Source organism: Coturnix japonica, chromosome W, assembly GCF_054131305.1.
Source record: "Coturnix japonica strain WE chromosome W, WE-NBRP24, whole genome shotgun sequence".
In the NCBI taxonomy this organism is placed as follows: Eukaryota; Metazoa; Chordata; class Aves; order Galliformes; family Phasianidae; genus Coturnix; species Coturnix japonica.
This window is the reverse complement of record NC_140701.1, coordinates 32,154,184-32,173,737: the sequence shown is the minus strand read 5'-3', so window position 1 is coordinate 32,173,737 and position 19,554 is coordinate 32,154,184. Positions and strand designations below refer to the sequence as shown.

The window sequence follows — 19,554 nt, the reverse complement described above, 5'->3', positions numbered from 1 at the left end:
TGGTTGTGTTCTTTTAACTTGTGAAATTCCCGATTGTTTTCTTTAATGGCACTATACTGTATATGTTATTCTGAGGTATGACTACATGTCCTGTTACAAGATGTTCCTGTTTAGTAGCAGATTTTTGGGTAGCTTAAAGAATTTAAGAGGAAGTACTATTGAAATTTAACTGAATTAACACTTACTTTAGGAAACGTCTTCTATACTGTGGTGTAAAACAGATGTGTTAAATAGAATTGTTCTTTAGTTAACATTTTTCTAACAATTACAGATATCGGAATCTTCTACCTATATGGAATTACTGGTCTGTTCGTGTACAATAAATTCTGAAATAAGAGACTTATATGATTAAAAAGGAAATGTCTGTAAAGTAATGCTGTTGTCATCTTTTTGACAGGGATGCTGATGTCATCACAGTTTAATATTTCTCAGAATCCTATGCGTGGTAGTTCTGCATCTTCCAGTTATCAACAAACCACTCTCTCGCATAGCCCTTCCAGGTAATGTGGTGTTTACACGGTGGGGAGGGAATGGCTGATGAACTTGACTCTAATTTTAGGGAGCATTTCAATTCTTCCTTTAAGTATTTGAGTGGAAGTGTTCTGGCATGTGTAATGGTGCTATTATAACAGGATGGTGGGAGAAAATGCTTGTTGAAGAATGGATTACTGCTATAGAAGTTACACGAAAGATGACTTGGAAGAGGATAGGCCCAGAAGGGTTGGCAGCTTTCTATTTCAACTCCTTGTGCTTATTCTAACTTTGAATGTTGTCAAATAGGATGTGCGTATAATCAAGGTGTCCGTTTTCAGAGTTGCTGTCTAGAACCTGAGGGTTGTGAAAGCATGCACATAGGTTGCCTCCTATTTGTTTCCATGGAAGCTAGGACAGGTACGAAAGATCACCGTTAGAGTAAATTCTCAGCTACAAAACACGGCTTTTCAACACATTAACCGCCATTAGCTACATGTTTATGCCATTGATTAACAAGAGTCTGTGTGCTGCACTCGTGGAAATCTGCACCAGCAGAAGTGACTGACTGTTTTACAGCTGCTACGACAGTTTTGTTGCTAGGAAAATGTTGCCCATGAAGTCCATCTGTCATCGGCCTAGACAGATGGAAGTTGAAAGGTGCCAAATCTGGACTATAATGTGGGTGTAGTAGGACAGTCCATCCGAGACTGACAATGTGATCCAGGTTCTTCAAATTGGTGTGGAGCCTGGCGTTACTGTACTGCAAGAGAAAGATTGTCTTCTGTAGGCTGAGTCTGGAAGTTTGAGCCTTCCCGTGATAAATAACTGAAATGATTTTTCAGAGACTGGATCTCTTGTGAAAAATTTTTTTTATTTGCAGTTGAAATGGTGGTGGTCCTTGCAGGAGCACGCAACCAAAACCACATCACAACCTTATACCACCTATCCAAGTAGGCCAAGAATTCCTCCCCAGTTTCCTTGTTAATTGAGTACTCCAGGTTCACAATCTACCCTAGGCTTACTATTGTATCTACATCCTAATCCCATCAACCTTTAATTTCTCTCTCATTCTCACCTTGTAATTTTTTTTACCTCTTGCTAATCTTGTTTGTCCCTTCCATTTCTCTGATGGTGACAGTTGAGCCTCTCACGATCTGCTTATATGTTTATCTAAGTGTACTCTAGCTGGAATGTGAGTCTGGGGGTGGGTGAAATCACAATTTTAACTCTCTCATTCAGCTTAGTCAGCGTTGCAGTGTAGTGGTCAGAGTTGATGGTTTGTCCAGGTTCCAGGGAGTCCAGAAGGATCACCCCTTTCCTGTCCCAAAAGACAGTGCACATCACTACCTGCTGAGGGATGAGTTTTGGACTTTTTGTTTGACAGGGATGTGTTATCTCATTACTAGCAACAATGTGATTCACGAAACTGTCACCTTTGGCCTTGTATTGTTTTAATAGGCCCTGACAAACTTGCGCATGCTGTTCTTTCCGTTCTTGTGTGAGCGTTCATGGGACCCACCTGGAGTGGACTTTGTGATATTCCAACATTGCCACCATTTTTTCCAACGCCCTGAAGCCAATAATCAGCTCCGTATGCAGTTCCCTAATCATAATCTGCTGATTTGTGTGGATGAGCTGATTGAGGTTCTCTTTGTTTTGTGGTGTGACAGAGCTGTGCATGGCTGTCTGGAACTTGACTTGTCTTTCATGTCACTATTGCTGCTGCTGAAATGTACCACCCACCCCTCACTATGCTCACATCCACTGTTTGGTCTCCATAAATGTTCAACAAACGTCAAAGAATGTGAATGGGTGCCATTTTCTTTGTGTGGAGGAATTCAGTGACACACCTTTGCTTCATAGGCACTTCCACGTCAGACACCCTTTTGTCAGACTGCCCCTCTGCTGCCATCTGTTGCACAGCAACAACACGGAACAAAATATTGGTGGGAACGTTCAACCTCAACTGCCATCCCACCAAAATACATCTCTGATATTGTGGGCCAACACAGTAACATAGGAGGCATTACTTTCTAAGCAGAACTTGTATGAAATTTATGGTTTTGTTGTGTGAGAACAAGTATAACGTTTGGGGAGCATAAGGAATATTAATATAATATAACCTTTCACGCCTTATGTCAAATTAAGTTAGCGTTTGTGTTTTAGAACACGGGGCTTATTGAAGTGACTACGCTTACTCAGTATATGCTCCATCCTAAATTACTGAATAGTGACTTCTAGTCAGACTGCTTACCTGAACAGGAATGCTTTCTGCACTGTAGATCTTGAGGTTTTTGAAAACTATTAAAATTGTATAAATCTAATCTATTCAAAAGCATTTAGTTGTGAAAAGTAGTTGAGCTTCATGACCGTGATCTTTTGACTCTAGAAGTAGAAAATTGAGGAAAAAATGTTTTTATATTGTAGCAATTGGGCAGATAAATATAATAGGAAAGGCATTACAACAAAGGTGTGATGACAGAAGGACTGGCACAACAGAAAGGTGTTATAGGGAAGGGAAGAAGATTGCATGCCCATATCTGAAAATACAAGGTTTGCAGTGGAAGCCTCATCAAGGAGGGATCTCTAGAAAAAGATCCTTCCTCAGTGCCAGTCAGTCCTTAAATGAGGTCTAAGAGAGGTGGAGCTAGGTTCCACCCCTTCTGGTTGCACAGGTGAATTGTCTTCACCTGTGCTCCCAGGGCTGACTGGGTCTTTTTCTCAGGTGCTCAATCAGTGGTTCAGGTCATGATTCAACGGTTTCCATACGTTCCAACCCTTCATGGCATGAACCGATGATTGAGTCAGCTGGAGGGTTAGCCTACCCTAATACAGAGATCCAACACACTGTGAGGCTCGTATGATTGCCCATCGTGATGCGGGTTGACACAATCTAAGATGATTGATGGTTAGTTTGTGGTTGAAGTTCATGGGCCGGTGCTCGGTGGTGTTACTGGAGGTATGCAGTTGTTTGGCGCAAGTCAATCTTACGTTCCATCAGTCCCACATAGGCCATCACCGGGTGTTGTGTATGGTCTCACAGCAACATTGGAGTGCTTCAATGCCATTTTGCTACTTCTGGTGATCCTAGAGACTCTTAAGACTCACAGAGAGTAGCACAGATGTTTCAAGGGTGCCTGGAGTGGAAGATCTACCCTCTAGGGCAAGATACAGGCTGTATTCCTATCCTGAGTCAATGCTACAGCTTGCAATAAGGTGTGCCCTGGCTGCCTGTACCACACCCTTTGGACAGATATCTGCGGCTGCACAACTCTATCAGTGTCAATGGTTTACAGAATGTCACGGTTATCGGTATTTTATGTTATAACATTGTGTAGTGTTGTAGGGGGTTAAAGTGTTAATGGTCCAGTGCACTACATGATGTTATGATGTGGAATACCAATAACCCAAAAACATAAAACCAGCTGCCTTCCTACCAAATTATGTCCCTGACATTGTGGATCAACTGAATAGGAGGAATATTCTTGGAGTAACCTTCATATAAGCTTTGTTTTTTTGTATGAGTTCTATATATGCATAGCACATTGTGTGTAGACATCATATTTTATTTAAAAAAACAAAAAACAAAACAACAACACAGGAAATAATCTAAGTTATAATATGCATGTGTTATTTCTAATAAGCTTATCTGTTTTTTTATGTTATCTGATTTAGAATAAGTCCACGCTAAAGCCAGTGGTAGAATAAGTTGTCTTCTGTGGATTTACAGTTGGGCAGGAAATGAAACACTTCACATTTTTTTCTTGGCAGTATAGTTGCATTAGGTGAAGTTCTTTTGAAATCTGGGGAAAACTGTATTTAGAGTAGATGGTTCCTTATTAATCCTAAGCTTGGTAATTAAAATTTAGCTGTCATCCCAGGGTTCTGAAGAAACTGGTTGACGTCTTTGTGAAGCCATTATCATTTGTATTTGGGATGTTATGGTTGTCAGGCAAAATCCTTGGTGAGTGGAAGAGGAGAAATATCACTCCCATATTCAATAAAGGGAGGGAAGATGATAAGTTTGGGAACTACAGGCTGGTGATCCTCACTGCTGTTCCTGGGAAGCTCATGAAACGTGCCCTTTTAGAGAAAATGCAAAGGCACACATGATTTGAGGAGGTGATCTGAGACAGCCAGCATGGCATGTCCAGGGGCAGAACGTGCCTGATCAGTCTGGTGGCCTTCTATGATAGAGTTTTACTGCCTGGACTTGTGCGAGGCCTTTGACATGGCCCTTCCAAGTTGGGGAAATATGGGTTTGAAAGCTGACTATTCAGTGGATAATTGATTGGTTTGATAATCCTCACCAGAGGGTTGGCAATGTCACTTGTCTCCATCAGTACATAGAGCCAAGTAGTGTTTCTTAGGGATCTTGGGACTAGTGTTCTTCAGTATCTTAATCAGTGATGTAGACAGTGGGATTAAGTGTGTACTCAGCAAGTTTGCTGATAACACCAAGCTGAGTGCTGAGGGCTGCAGAGACCTGCTTCAAGCAGGTAAAACTGCACTGGGGAAGGAAAGTGAAGTGAAGAAAAGTGAACAGAAAAGCTCTTTTTTTAGAGTTTTTTTTTGGAGCCAGCAGCAGTGCTGTGCCTGGCCTAGCAGCTGGCAGCTTGTGGGAGGGCTCCTGACTCACTAGGGGCGGAGCTGAACTGCCTGCTCTTTATCACTGGTTATTGACCTTGGCCCATTTGCTGTGTGGATAAAGAGAGACCAGGGAACTAGTTTCTGCCCACATACCACAGAAGGTGTGGAAAGCTGTTCTGAGCATCTAGGTTGGAGGTAGTGTTTGAGGGCTGCCTGCACTTCCCACTCAATAAGGCAGCAGTGGGAGTGGAGGCTGTCTTGTGTGAGCAGGGGTGAGTGCTCTTGTCTTTTCTCAGGTAACTTGCTCTTCTGTTGACAGGACCTGACACTAACACTTCAAACATGGTCCTTACCGGGAACTGGGCTTCCCATGCAAAGACTGTGGCAACCCAGACAGAGGGTCTGCTCCATGATGTGGCGGTTCAGGTCTCTGGCTGCCGGGAGTGCCTCAGCCTGCTGTTTCCAGGAGAGGATGGGAAAGATGTGACTTGTGTGCGGTGTGAGCAGCTAGATGAGCTGCTCAGCCTTGTGGTGGAGCTTAGGGAGGAGGTAGTTAGACTGCGGACAATCAGAGAATGTGAATGGGAGATTGATTGGAGGAGTGACTCTCTGCGAGAAAGGTGCAGAGATTGCACTTCCCAAACTGAGGGAGTAATGTACCCTCTCTCCCACCATAGTCAAGCAGGGAGAGACAGCTTGAGAGGAGAGGAGGAATGGCAGCAGGTCTCAGCCTGGCGTCACAGGCGACCCCCACCCTGACCTACCTCAGTTCCCCTGGTCCCTCTCTGTAACAGGTACAAAGCCCTGAAACCAGAGGGAGAGGTGAGTGATGATGACGTGGCAGTGCTGCCGCCAAGCTTGCCCAAGGTAAGGCGGTCGGCTCCACGTTTGAAGACTGCCTCCTCCAAGAAAGAAAGGAGGGTGATAGTTGTGGGTGACTCTCTCTGAGAGGAACAGAGGGTCCAATATGTCGGCCTGACCCTACCCATAGGGAGGTGTGCTGCCTTCCTGCAGCCTGGGTCAGGGATATTTCTACAAAACTCCCCAGCCTTATCCGCCCCTCTGATTATTACCCTTTATTGATAGTTCAGGCCGGCAGCGATGGGATTGCTGTTAGAAGCCTGAGGATTATAAAAAATGATTTTAGGAGGCTGGGGAAGTTAGTTGATGGAGCGGGCATACAAGTAGTGTTTGCCAGTATTCCTTTGGTGGCAGGGACAAACACTGAGATAACCAGGAAAAGCCATCTTATAAATGCATGGCTGACAGGTTGGTGCAAACACAAAAATTTTGGATTCTTTGATCATGGGGTGGTCTACTCGGCACCTGGCCTGAGGTCAGCCAAAAAGCCAAAAGGGAAACGGATACTTGCCCAGGAGCTGGCGGGGCTGGTAGAGAGAGCTTTAAACTAGATAGGAAGGAGATAAAGCCAGGCCTGCTAGAAATCGGCCTGGGGAAGTGGTATTGGGACTAGGAGAAAGGCAAGGGGCTCAGCTGAGGTGTGTCTACACTAATGCACGCAGCATGGGCAACAAGCAAGAAGAGTTGGAAGCCATAGTGTGGCAGGCAAACTATGACCTAGTTGCCATAACGGAAACACGGTGGGATTGCTCCCATGACTGGAGTGCTGCAATGGATGGCTACAAACTCTTCAGGAAGGATAGGCAAGGAAGGAGGGGTGGTGGTGTGGCTCTCTACGTTAGGGAATGCTTTTATGCTACTGAGATTGTGACTGGGGATGATAACATTGAATCCTTATGGGTAAAGATCAGAGGAAGGGCTGACAAGGCAGACATCCTGGTGGGCGTCTGTGACCACCAAACCAGAATGAAGAGAAAGATGAGGTATTCTATAAGCAGCTGGTACAAGCTGCATGGTCATCAGCCCTTGTCCTCATTGGGGACTTCAACTTCCCTGACATATGCTGGGAGTATAGCACGGCACAGAAGAAGCAGTCTAGGAGGTTTCTGGAGTGCATAGTTGTCACGGTTTGAATGAAAAATCCACCTGCGTCCGTGACAGGGGGCCGTGGGCCCCGCAGGGGCCCTCGGCCGAAAAGAAAAAGTTAATTAGGAAAAGAAAACAGCGGCAACGATCTAAGGAGGCACACTTATTTACTAAATACTATATCGAAATACAGGATAACACAATATAATACAATATAATTGAAAATTGAGCTAACGAATCAAGCAAAATAGGAGAGAGAATGAGTCCCGTAACCGAGAGGCCTACTGTGAAACCTAGGCGAAACGGCGAAGGCTCCCACACACTCCCCTGAACACCAGAACTCAAAAGACGTCAGTCTAGCCTGCGACCGAGTTAATAAAGTGTCCAGGTCCCGTGACCTATCGTGTTGTTCTCTGGGAGATGTAGTCTTCTTCTGTAAGTTGCAGATTCAGTAAAATTATTCATGCTTTATATAATGTTATGATGTGGAATACTGATAGCAAAATTACAAAATTATTAAATCATGACATTCCACCCCTTATTCTTCATCGTTACATTATGTTTATACATACATACACACTCATACGTATAGTTGTGAAATAATCAGCAACCTTATTTACTCAACGATTTATATTTATTCCATACAAATCCCTAAGTTGAGAACAAAACTCTATAACCTAACCTACTATTTATTAATTTTGAGAAAAAATGGCAAAACTGCCAGAAAAAGGAAAACATGTCAGCGGTGGAGGAGAAAGGTAGTGCTAGTATGGCGTCCCCCACATCAAGGTGCACTCATCCTCTCCCAGCCGCCACAGCAGATTTCCTTTTGACTTATACTTCTTTCCATGTGTGCTCTACACATGCATGGCCAGTGCACGATATAGAGTCCAGATGGAAAACTTGCTTACAGAATGCCTAATTAAGGTATATAGAAAAAAAAAGTGTTTCCTTAACATTAATCCACTCTATCTTAAGCCCTGTACCTAATTGGACATTCGTCAAATATTTTCTGAGACTCTACCTATATATCTACAAGAAATCATTGGCTGCACTCCCCCAACATCAGATTCCCTTGTGGTACACATTGGACATTCCCATTTTTGTCCATCACCCACCATGTGCACCCAGGTCCCTGGGCAAAGACAGTACCCCGGAGAGGTTTGCCCTTTCCAGACGCTGGAAGGACCCAAACTGTTTTTCCCAACACACTCTTTAAGTGTACTACAGGAACCTTATCTCCCTCCACGGTACGTAGGGAGCTAGATTGGTTAGGACCATTACGATTACTAGATCCTCGAGTGTTGACCAACCAGGTGGCTTCTGCTAAATGGTTCTCCCAATTTTTATACGTTCCGCCACCCATTGCTTTCAACATAGTTTTCAACAACCCATTGAATCGTTCAATCTTACCAGAAGCTGGTGCATGATAGGGAATATGGTAAATCCACTCAATGCCATGATTTTTGGCCCAAGTGGTTACAAGAGAATTTTTAAAATGGGTCCCATTATCTGATTCAATTCTTTCTGGAGTGCCATGCCGCCACAGGATTTGCTTTTCCAACCCTAATATGGTGTTTCGGGCGGTAGCATGGGGTACTGCGTATGTTTCGAGCCACCCAGTGGTTGCCTCCACCATGGTGAGTACATGACACTTACCATTGCGAGATCGTGGCAAGGTGATATAATCAACCTGCCATGCCTCTCCGTATTTATACTTTTGCCATCGCCCTTCCCCCCAAAAAGGTTTCATCCTCTTGGCTTGTTTAATTATGGCGCATGTTTCACAGTCATGAATAACCTGAGCAATAGCGTCCATAGTTAAGTCCCCCCCTCGGTCTCTGGCCCACTTATATGTTGCATCCCTTCCTTGATGACCTGAAGTCTCGTGGGCCCACCGAGCTAGGAATAATTCACCCTTGTTCTGCCAGTCCAAGTCTATTTGAGCCACCTCAATTTTGGCAGCTCGATCAACCTGATGGTTATTTTTATGTTCTTCAGTAGCCTTACTTTTAGGCACATGAGCATCTACATTGAGCACCTTTACAACAATGTTCCTTATTCGGGCAGCAATGTCTTTCCACAGTTCAGCAGCCCAAACAGGTTTACCCTTTCGTTGCCAATTATCATCTTCCCACTGTTGCAACCACCCCCATAAGGCATTTGCCACCATCCATGAATCAGTATAAAGATGAAGCATTGGCCACCTCTCCCATTCAGCCACATCTAAAGCCAGCTGAACAGCCTTTACCTCTGCAAAGATCTCCTTCTCAGTCGGAGTGTAGCGCTCCTCAGACCCTTTATATGCTCGACTCCAAAATCCTAGGGGTCGGCCTCGGGTCTCTCCTGAGGCTCTTTGCCACAAACTCTAGGTGGGACCTTTCTCTCCAGCAGCAGTGTAGAGGATGTTCTTCACATCCTGTCCTGTCCGTACAGGCCCCAAGGCCACGGCACGGGCTATTTCTTGTTTTATCTGCTCAAAAGCCTGTTGCTGCTCAGGACCCCATGAGAAATTATTCTTCTTCCGTGTTACCTGATAGAGGGGGCTCACTATGTGGCTGTAGTTTGGGACATGCATTCTCCAAAAGCCCACTACTCCCAGAAAAGATTGGGTCTCTGTTTTGTTGGTGGGAGGAGACATAGCAGTGATTTTGTCAATCACATCTGCTGGGATATGACGACTTGCCATTTTATACCTAAGAACTGGATTTCTGGGCAGGCCCCTTCACCTTGCTGCGCTTAATGGCAAAACCAGCTTGCAAAAGAATTTGGATTATCTGTTTCCCTTTCTTGAAAACCTCTGCTGCTGTATGGCCCCACACTACAATATCATCAATATACTGCAAGTGCTCAGGAGTATTACCCTGTTCCAAAACAGCTTGGATCAATCCATGGCAAATTGTTGTGCTGTGCTTCCACCCTTGAGGTAAACGGTTCCAAGTATACTGAATACCTCTCCAGGTAAAAGCAAACTGTGGCCTACATTTTGCAGCCAATGGGATGGAAAAGAAGGCATTAGCAATGTCAATGGTGGCATACCACCTAGCTTCTTTTGACTCCAATTCATACTGGAGTTCTAGCATGTCTGGTACAGCAGCACTTAATGGAGGTGTGACTTCATTCAGGCCACGGTAATCTACCGTCAGCCTCCATTCCCCACTGGTTTTACGCACTGGCCATATGGGGCTGTTAAAAGGCGAGTGAGTTTTGCTAATCACTCCCTGATTCTCTAATTGGCGAATTAGCTTGTGAATGGGGAGCAATGAGTCCCTATTGGTGCGGTACTGCCCTCTGTGAACCACTTTGGTGGCAATTGGTACCTCTTGGTCTTTTACCTGGAGCAACCCCACAGCAGAAGGATCATCTGACAGACCAGGTAAAGTTGACAGCTGCTTAACACCGTTTGTGTTAACATCAGCTATCCCAAAGGCCCATCGATACCCCTTGGGATCCTTGAAATATCCCATCCTAAGGTAATCGATTCCCAGTATACATGGAGCCTCTGGACCAGTCACAATAGGGTGTGTCTGCCAGTTTTTACCAGTGAGGCATATTTCGGTCTCCAACGTAGTCAATTCTTGGGAACCCCCAGTCACTCCATGGATATATATTGGTTGTGTCCCTTGGTGAATTGAGGGCATTAGGGTGCGTTGTGCACCAGTGTCCACCAAGGCTTTATATTTCTGTGGTTGAGATGTGCCAGGCCACTTAATCCACACAGTCCAGTATACTCTATTGTCCCTTTTCCCCCCCTGGCTGGGGGCAGGACCCCTCTATTGTTTACCTCGGTGGCTTGCAGCAACTGGAACTTTCCCCTTCTTGGAAGAGTTCACCTTGGTGGTTGTTTCACATTGTAATTATTTCACTTGTGCCTGAAGTGCAGAAGTGGATGAATTACACCACTTCTTCATGTCCTCCCCATGACTACAGAGGAAAAACAACAAGGCAAGACGTGTAGTCTTATCGTTGTCATTTGCTTGAATACGTGGTGTCTTATCGTTGTCATTTGCTTGAATACGAGGACGTCTCTTTTTTATGGTTGAGATTTTCTATGATACAGGTCGAGAAGAACTCATGTTGTTTAGCTTTCTCAATAGGCGATCGTGGAAATCCTGGTTTCCATCATCTGGTACCACCATGGATTCATCTACATCAGGCACGTTAGCCAATTTGTCAATAATATCACTTTGTGTTCCCTCCATTTTGTTTAATCTTTCCACTATTTTGACAATGGCTGAAGTATACAGATTAACTTCTGTAGCGCTTATAAATAATTCAAGCTCCTGAAGTTTAGCAATTAGTTCATTCACAAGGGGTTTCCCTTCCCCTTTGCCATATACTAATGCAAGTGCACTGGCATGCTTTTCTGGAGTTGCCTTTGTAAAGTCACGCCACATTTGTCGTGGAACGCGGACTGTTTCAGGATCATGTAATTGGTTTGGATCGTTACGATTGAAGTGGGGGCTGTATAGCATTTCCACCAGAGCACTTTCTCTCAAAAATTGGATACCTTTCTCTATATCAGTCTATTTCTTTTTCTCAGGCTCCAAGTCCCGTTTAAAGGGGAATCTATCTCTTACCGCTATCAACATCTGCTTCCAGAGGGTGTAGGACTGATTTTGGCATGTGCCAATACCTCTGTCCACACGTGAGTCCTTGGAAATGCTACCCAGTTGGCGAGCTTCACTGCCATCGAGCCACGCACTGTTGGCACCATTGTCCCAGCAGCGAAGTAACCAAGTGACCATATGTTCTTTTGGCTGACGTGTGAAATCCTTTCTTAGATCTCGAATTTCACTCATTTTAAAAGATCGATCAATAATGGTCGTAATACTTTGCTCGCCTTTTGCTCTATCAAGAGTCCCAGGTGTTGATGGTGGCAACTGTGTTGATGAGGCTGCCCCATCTAGAAGTTTGGACTCTAGAAATTCTCGTAAAGAAAATCTGACTTTTGGCTCCTCTTCTTCTTCTGACTCTGACTCCTGTATTATTTCCTCCAGGTAACCCTCCTTCTTTTTCCTATCTCCTGACTTCCTCTGCTCCTCTAACTTCTTCTGCTCCTCTAACATCTTCTTATACTCCTCTAACATCCTCTGCTCCTCCAACTTCCTCTGGTCTTCTGAGTCCCCCTGCTCTCCTGAGTCCTGCTCTCCTAACTCCCTCCGCTCTTCTAACTCCTGCATTTTCTCTAACTGAGTTGAAACTCGTTTTGTCTTTCGCCCTCTTACAGGGGCAACCAATATTGTGTCTGGTGTCCCCGATGGTTGGTCCAATTGGACTACAAGTGTCCCCGGTGGCTGGTCAGATTGGACTACATGTGCCCCCGGTGGCTGGTCATATTGGACTACATGCGCCCCCAGTGGCTGTTCAAATTGGACTACATGTGCCCCAATGGCTGGTCAAATTGGACTACATGTGCCCCTGGTAGTTGGTTAAATACATTCAGTTCACCCTGGAGGGCACATAGCTGGTTTCGGAGAGTGTTCCGCTCGAACTGGACGGCACCAAGCTCAGTCTGGAGGCTGTCGTAGTTGGACTGGAGAGAGTTGTACCCGAACTGGAGGATGTTATGCTCGGACCGGAGGGCATTGTGCTCAGTCTGGAGAGTGTTGTGCTCGGTCCGGAGGGCATTGTGCTCAGTCTGGAGAGTGTTGTGCTTGGTCCGGAGGGCATTGTGCTCAGTCTGAAGAGTGTTATGCTTGGACCGGAGGGCGTTATGCACGTACTGAAGAGTGTTGTGCTTGGACTGGAGGGTGTCGCAATTGGGGTGGAAGGCATCGTGCTTGGGCTGGAGGGTACCACGCTCAGACTGGAGGGCGTTATACTTGGACTGGAGAGTGTTGTACCCGGACCGGAGGGCATTATGCTCGGACCAGAGGGCATTGTGCTCAGTCTGGAGAGTGTTGTGCTCGGTCCAGAGGGCATTGTGCTCAGTCTGGAGAGTGTTGTACTCGGACTGGAGAGTGTTGTGCTCAGACTGGAGGGTGTTGTGCTCGGACTGAAGAGTGTTGTGCTCAGACTGGAGGGTGTCGCACTTGGGTTGGAAGGCATCATGCTTGGGCTGGAGGGTGCCGCGCTCAGACTGGAGGGTGTCGTACTTGGACTGGAGAGTGTTGTACCCGGACCGGAGGGCGTTGTGCTCTGACTGGAGGATGTTACACTCAGACCGAAGGGCACTGTGCTCTGACCGGAGGGCGTTGTGCTCGGACTGGAGGGTATCGAGTTTGGATTGCATACTCTCATTCTCGGCCCTGAGACTCTCTCTCTCAACCTCAAAATCTTCCCTCTCAGGAATGGTATTGAATAAGGCCCGATAAGCATTAGCTAGGCCCCAAGTCATTTGTGCCTCCTTAGATCTGCCTGAGCCACAACATTCCTGTCTCAAATATGTGGTCAAACTCTCAGGATTCTTTAAGTGTTCAGGAGTAAAGCTCCATGACACTAAAGATGTCTGTCTTCTAAAAGTCTCTCCAAAGTCTCTCCACACTCCCTGCCACTCAGTATTCTCTTGTTCTAGGGAAGACTTCCTCCTGATGTAACAAATGTAATAAATACAAGAACCAATAAGTAAAAAAGTAAACAGTAAGTTCAGGGAGACTGACACAATTGACAGTGTGGTCCACTGGGACAAGTGGTCATTCGAAGACTGCTTAAAGGATGCAAAGAAAAAAGGAGGAGCACGCTCAAAAACCACCATTCCTGAACTATTAGTTGCATTAGTTGCTCCCTCTGGAGCTGCATGCAGATACCAAGTACGCGTTGCTAACCATGCTTTCAAATCATTATACATTCCTATAGCTCCATAGGAAAAAGTGGCTAGCTTAAACATGCTATAATATTTTTGGAGCATCACAAAAGAGGAACTAATGACATGCAGTCCCTGGTAGAACAAATTTACTAGAGGGAACATTTTTTTCTTTTCTTTTTTTTTTTTTTTTCCTTCAATAGAGAGGAAAAAAAAGTAAAAAAGCAAAGCTCAGCAGTGTTTATAAAATAAACCGGGGTATTGGCAGTCCGCCTGGACTTTCAAGGTCAAGCTCGCAGGTGCAGAATCGCAAACCTAAGATAGCTCCTTAACAGGAAAAAAAAAACTTGTAGCTCTGTTAAAAGCTAAAAGAACAACAGAAGAAAACACAGAAAAACAGCAACTCAATTTGCCCGAATTCTCCACCAAAATCTGTCAGGATTTGAACAAAAAGTCCACCTGCGTCCGTGACAGGGGGCCGTGGGCCCCGCAGGGGCCCTCGGCCGAAAAGAAAAAGTTAATTAGGAAAAGAAAACAGCGGCAACGATCTAAGGAGGCACACTTATTTACTAAATACTATATCGAAATACAGGATAACACAATATAATACAATATAATTGAAAATTGAGCTAACGAATCAAGCAAAATAGGAGAGAGAATGAGTCCCGTAACCGAGAGGCCTACTGTGAAACCTAGGCGAAACGGCGAAGGCTCCCACACACTCCCCTGAACACCAGAACTCGAAAGACGTCAGTCTAGCCTGTGACCGAGTTAATAAAGTGTCCAGGTCCCGAGACCTATCGTGTTGTTCTCTGGGAGATGTAGTCTTCTTCTTTAAGTTGCAGATTCAGTAAAATTATTCATGCTTTATATAATGTTATGATGTGGAATACTGATAGCAAAATTACAAAATTATTAAACCGTGACAATAGTGGATGCCTTCCTGATGCAGCTGGTTAGAGAGCCCACCAGAGGAAATGCCCCGCTAGACCTGCTGTTTGCAAACAGGGAAGGTGTGGTGGGAGATGTGGAGGTTGGGGGCTGCCTTGGGCAGAGTGACCATGAAATGATAAATTTCTCAATTCCTGGTGGAGCTCGGAGGAGGAATAGTAAAACTGCTACCTTGGACTTCCGGAGGGCAGACTTTGAATTGTTCAAGAGACTAGTAGGGGCAGTCCCCTGGCATTCGGTCTTAGCGAACAAAGGGGTCCAAGAGAGCTGGTTGCTCTTCAAGAAGGAAGTCGTAAGGGCGCAGGAGCAGGCGGTCCCCCTGAGCCGCAAAATGAGCCAGCGGGGAAGAAGACCGGCGTGGATGAATAGGGAACTGTTCTTAAGGTTGCAGGAGAAGAAGAGAATCTACCGCCTGTGGAAGGAGGGAAGAGCAACTCAGAATGACTACAAAGAGGCTGTTAAGATGTGTGGAGGGAAAATCAGAGAGGCAAAAGCCCAGCTTGAATCTAAGCTGGCCGCTGGGGTAAAAACAAACAAGAAACCCTTTTACAAGTACATCAACTGTAAGAGGAGGACAAAGGGGAATCTCCATTCTTTACTGGACGAGGCTGGGAATGTGATCACAGAGGATAAGGAAAAGGCAGAGGTTCTGAATGCCTTCTTTACGTCTGTCTTTAAAAGTCATCTTGGTTGTTCCCAGGGCTCCCCACGCTCTGACTTGGTAGTCTCGGCTGGGGAGCAGACTGAACCCCCTGTGATTCTTGAAGAAGCGGTCAGGGAATTACTACTCCAACTGGACTGCCACAAGTCCATGTGTCCGGATGAGATTCACCCGAGAGTGCTGAAGGAACTGTCGGAGGTGATCTCTGAGCCGCTTTCCATTATCTTTCAGCGCTCCCTGTTAACGGGTGAGGTCCCGGAAGACTGGAGGCTTGCCAACGTGACTCCCATTTACATGAAAGGTTGTAAGGAGGATCCAGGGAACTACAGGCCTGTTAGCCTGACCCCGGTGCCAGGGAAGGTAATGGAACGGATTGTCTTGAGGGAGATCATGCGGCAGGTGTGGGATGACCAGGAGATCAGACCTAGCCAGCATGGGTTCGTGAAGGGCAGGTTTTGCTTGACCAATCTGATCTCCTTCTATGATCCTGTGACCTGTCTGATAGATGAAGGAAAGGCTGTTGATGTGGTCTACCTAGACTTCAGCAAAGCCTTCAACACTGTCTCCCATGCTATTCTCCTGCAAAAGCTGGCAGCCCGTGGCTTGGATGAGTACACTCTCAGCTGGGTAAGGAGCTGGCTGGAGGGCCAGGCCCAGAGAGTGGTGGTAAATGGAGTTAAATCCAGTTGGAGTCCAGTCATGAGTGGTGTTCCCCAGGAGTCGGTGCTGCGGCCTGTCCTCTTCAACATCTTTATTGATGACTTGGATGAGGGCATTGAGTGCGCCCTCAGTAAGTTCACAGATGACACCAAATTGGCAGGGAGTGTCGATCTGCCTGAGGATAGAGAGGCCCTACAGAGGGATCTGGATAGTCTGGAGAGCTGGGCCGAATCCAACGGGATGAGGTTCAACAAGACCAAATGCCGGGTCCTGCACTTTGGCCACAGCAACCCCAGGCAGCGCTATAAGCTTGGGGCGGAGTGGCTGGAGGACTGTGTGGAGGAAACGGACCTGGGGGTACTGATTGATGCTCGGCTGAACATGAGCCAACAGTGTGCCCGGGTGGCCAAGAAGGCCAACAGCATCCTGGCTTGCATCAAAAACAATGTTACTAGCAGGTACAGGGAGGTAATTGTCCCCCTGTACTCGGCATTGGTGCGGCCGCACCTCGAGTACTGTGTTCAGTTTTGGGCCCCTCACTGCAAGAAAGACATTGCAGCCCTGGAACGTGTTCAGAGGAGGGCTACAAAGCTGGTGAGGGGTCTGGAGCACAAGCCTTATGAGGAGCGGCTGAGAGAGCTGGGATTGTTCAGCCTGGAGAAGAGGAGGCTCAGGGGAGACCTTATAGCTCTCTATAACTTCCTGAAGGGAGGTTGTAGTGAGCTGGGTGTTGGCTTCTTCTCTCGTGTAATCAGTGATAGAACTAGAGGGAATGGTTTTTAAGCTGCGTCAGGGGAGATTCAGGCTGGACATTAGGAAGTATTACTTCTCGGAAAGGGTAGTCAGGCATTGGAATGCACTGCCCAGGGAGGTGGTGGAGTCACCAACCATGGGAGTGTTCAAGAAACGTTTGGATGTTGTGTTGAGGAATATGATTTAGCCGGGAAGTAATGGTAGTGGTTGGACTAGATGATCTTCTAGGTCTTTTCCAACCTTGATAATTCTGTGATTCTGTGAGTGATATGGTCAATACAATAGAAGGGGTGTCATCCAGAGGGATCTGGGCAGGTTTGAGAAGTGTTCCCATGAGAATCTAATGAGGTTCAATAAGGTCCAAGTGCAAGGTGGTGCACTTGGGTTGGGGGGATCCCAGATATGTGTACAGACTGGGAGAAGAGCTCCTTGAGAACTTCCCTGAGGAGAGGGATTTGGGTGTTCTGGTGGATGAAAAGCTAGACATAAACCAGCAGTCTGACCTTCAGGGCTGGTCAAACACAACAGTATCTTGGACTGCATCAACAGAGGGGGGTAGCAGCAGGCAGGGAGGTGACTGTTGCCCTCTACTTGGCTCTTGTGAGGCCCCATCTGGGGTACTGTGTTCACACAAGCTGATAGGACAAGGGGGAATGACTTCCAACTGAAAGAGGGAAAACGTAGGTTAGATGTTAGGAAGAAATTCTTTATTCAGAGTAGTGATGCACTGGAGCAGTTTACCTAGAGATGCCCTGTTCCTGGAGGTGTTCAAGGCCAGTCTTGATGGGGCTCTGGGCAGCCTGGTCTGTTGAGTGGCAACCCTGTCTACAATGGGGGATTAGAACTAGATGACCTTTAAGGTACTTACCAACCTAAGTTGTTTTGCAGTTCCGTGATTTTCATTCAGGCTTCTACTAAGCTAGAACTAACCTTTGGTAGCTTTAAATACTGTTCTTGAAGGTGTGGTTTTTTGTTGTTGTTTTTTGTTGTTGTTGTTGTTTTTGTTGGGTTTTTTTTTTAGTTACATTGCAGTTTGTGGCCTTTCTTGTAAGCTGTAACATTCCAGAGATAAATTAATTCAAAAGTAAGTTGTCTATGTTTGCTCTTGTAACCTCTAAAGCCTTCTTGAATTTTATTTTTATTTGTAGCAGGTTTGTGCCACCTCAGACAAGCTCTAGTAACAGATTTTTGGCACAACAGAACAGTCCAGTGCCTAGTCCATATGCTCCTCAAAGTCCTGCAGGATATGTGCCATATTCACATCCTCCGAGTTATACACCGCATCCTCAGTTGCAGCAAGGTAGGTCTTTGATGTTTGTTTTATTCTATCTTGTGTCAGCTTTGCTTTCATGTGTGTGTTTCATGGATCTTCATTTCTTTCCTTTCTTTAAAGGAGTTGCATGTTTAATGCAAATGTTTGTATTGACTGAGCATTATCTTTGGCGTATTTAGTTTTGCTTACCAAACCATTTAGGGTGTTATTGTATTTAAAAACTAAAAAAGTAAAACATCTTCATGTTATGTTGTTCCCGTGTTATACCTATCTTGCATAATTATAATCTATATATGGCAATAGGCTAAAACACTTGAAAGCTATGAGCATTGTTTACCTTGGATGGGTTATGAGGGATCTGGTAGATAAAGTTGCCAAGCTTCTATCCACCATATTTGAAAGGTCATAGTAGTCTGGTGAAGATGCCCTTGACTGGAAAAAGAGAAAAATAACCCCCTGTTTTCAAGAAGGGGGGAAAAAGAAGATCATGGGAACTAAAGGCTAGTCAGTCTTGTCTCTGTGTCTGGCAAGATTGTGGAGCAGATCCTCCTGAATGCCCTACTAAGGCACATGGAAAATAATGGTAAGGTAATTTGTGGTAACCAGCATGGCTTCACCAAGGGTAAGTCATGCCTGACAAACCTGGTGGCCTTTTATGATGAAAACTACCTGGCAGTGTGGCATGGGAGAAAGCCCTGGAGGGAAGAGGGGCCGAAGAAATCTGGTTGGTATTCAAAGACCATCTCCTGTAAGTCCAAAAGCAGTGCATCCTGAGAAAAAGCAAGGAAGGCAGGCAAGAATGCCAGGAGGCCTCCATGGATCAACAAGGAACTCCTGGACTAACTTAAGTACAAATAAAAAGTCTATAGGGAGTGGAAGCAGGAACAGGTTAGCTGGGAGGACTGCAAAGGATCAGGTTAGGAAAGATAAAAGCCAGGTAGAATTAAATCAAGCTAGGGACATTAAGGGGAACAAGAAATTCTTCAGCTGTATCAGTGATTAAAAAAAGAAGGCCAGAGAGAATGTGGGCCCTCTCAGGAAGGAAACTGGAGACCTGGTCACAAGGGATATGGAAAAAGTTGAGGTGCTCAATGATTTCTTTGCCTCAGTCTTCACAGGCAAGGGCTCTGGCAACACTGCCTGAGTTTCAGACAGCAGCGGTAAGAACCTGGGGAAGGTAGATCTGCCTGCTGTGAGTGAAGATGAGGTTCAAGACCATCTAAAGAACCTGAAGGTGCACAAGTCTATGGGACCTGATGAGATCTATCCTGGAGTTCTGAGGGAACTGATAGATGAATTTGTCAAGCTGCTATCATCATATTTGATAGGTCATGATATGTCTAGTGAAATTGTCCCTGATTGGAAATGGGAAAACATAACCCCTGTTTTCAAGAAGGGAAAAAAAGATCCTGGGAACTATGGGCTGGTCAGTCTCACATCTATACTTGGCATGATCATGGTGCAGATCCTCCTGAAGGCCCTACTAAGGCACGTGGAAAA

General features: G+C 45.6%; 1 protein-coding gene and 1 pseudogene across 13 annotated transcripts in view; both read left to right on the top strand.

Moving 5' to 3' along the window:
• LOC146754699 (nipped-B-like protein) overlaps nucleotides 1-19,554 on the top strand; it is a 251,490-nt gene that overhangs the window by 86,886 nt on the left and 145,050 nt on the right. For 9 of the 12 annotated variants that reach the window (XR_014939007.1, XM_085527742.1, XM_085527738.1 and 6 more), the window contains 2 exons: nucleotides 398-500; nucleotides 17,930-18,081. Coding sequence is in view for 11 of the 12 variants with exons in the window: in XM_085527742.1 (XP_085383868.1) it covers nucleotides 398-500; nucleotides 17,930-18,081 (255 nt within the window). In the remaining variant the exon portion in view is untranslated. The remainder of the gene's footprint in view (nucleotides 1-397; nucleotides 501-17,929; nucleotides 18,082-19,554) is intronic. The other 3 variants (XM_085527741.1, XM_085527747.1, XM_085527745.1) reach the window with 1 other exon arrangement.
• On the top strand, nucleotides 5,387-7,128 carry LOC146754704 (uncharacterized; annotated as a pseudogene). The gene has a single exon (XR_014939008.1). The product of XR_014939008.1 is annotated as an uncharacterized LOC146754704 (transcript).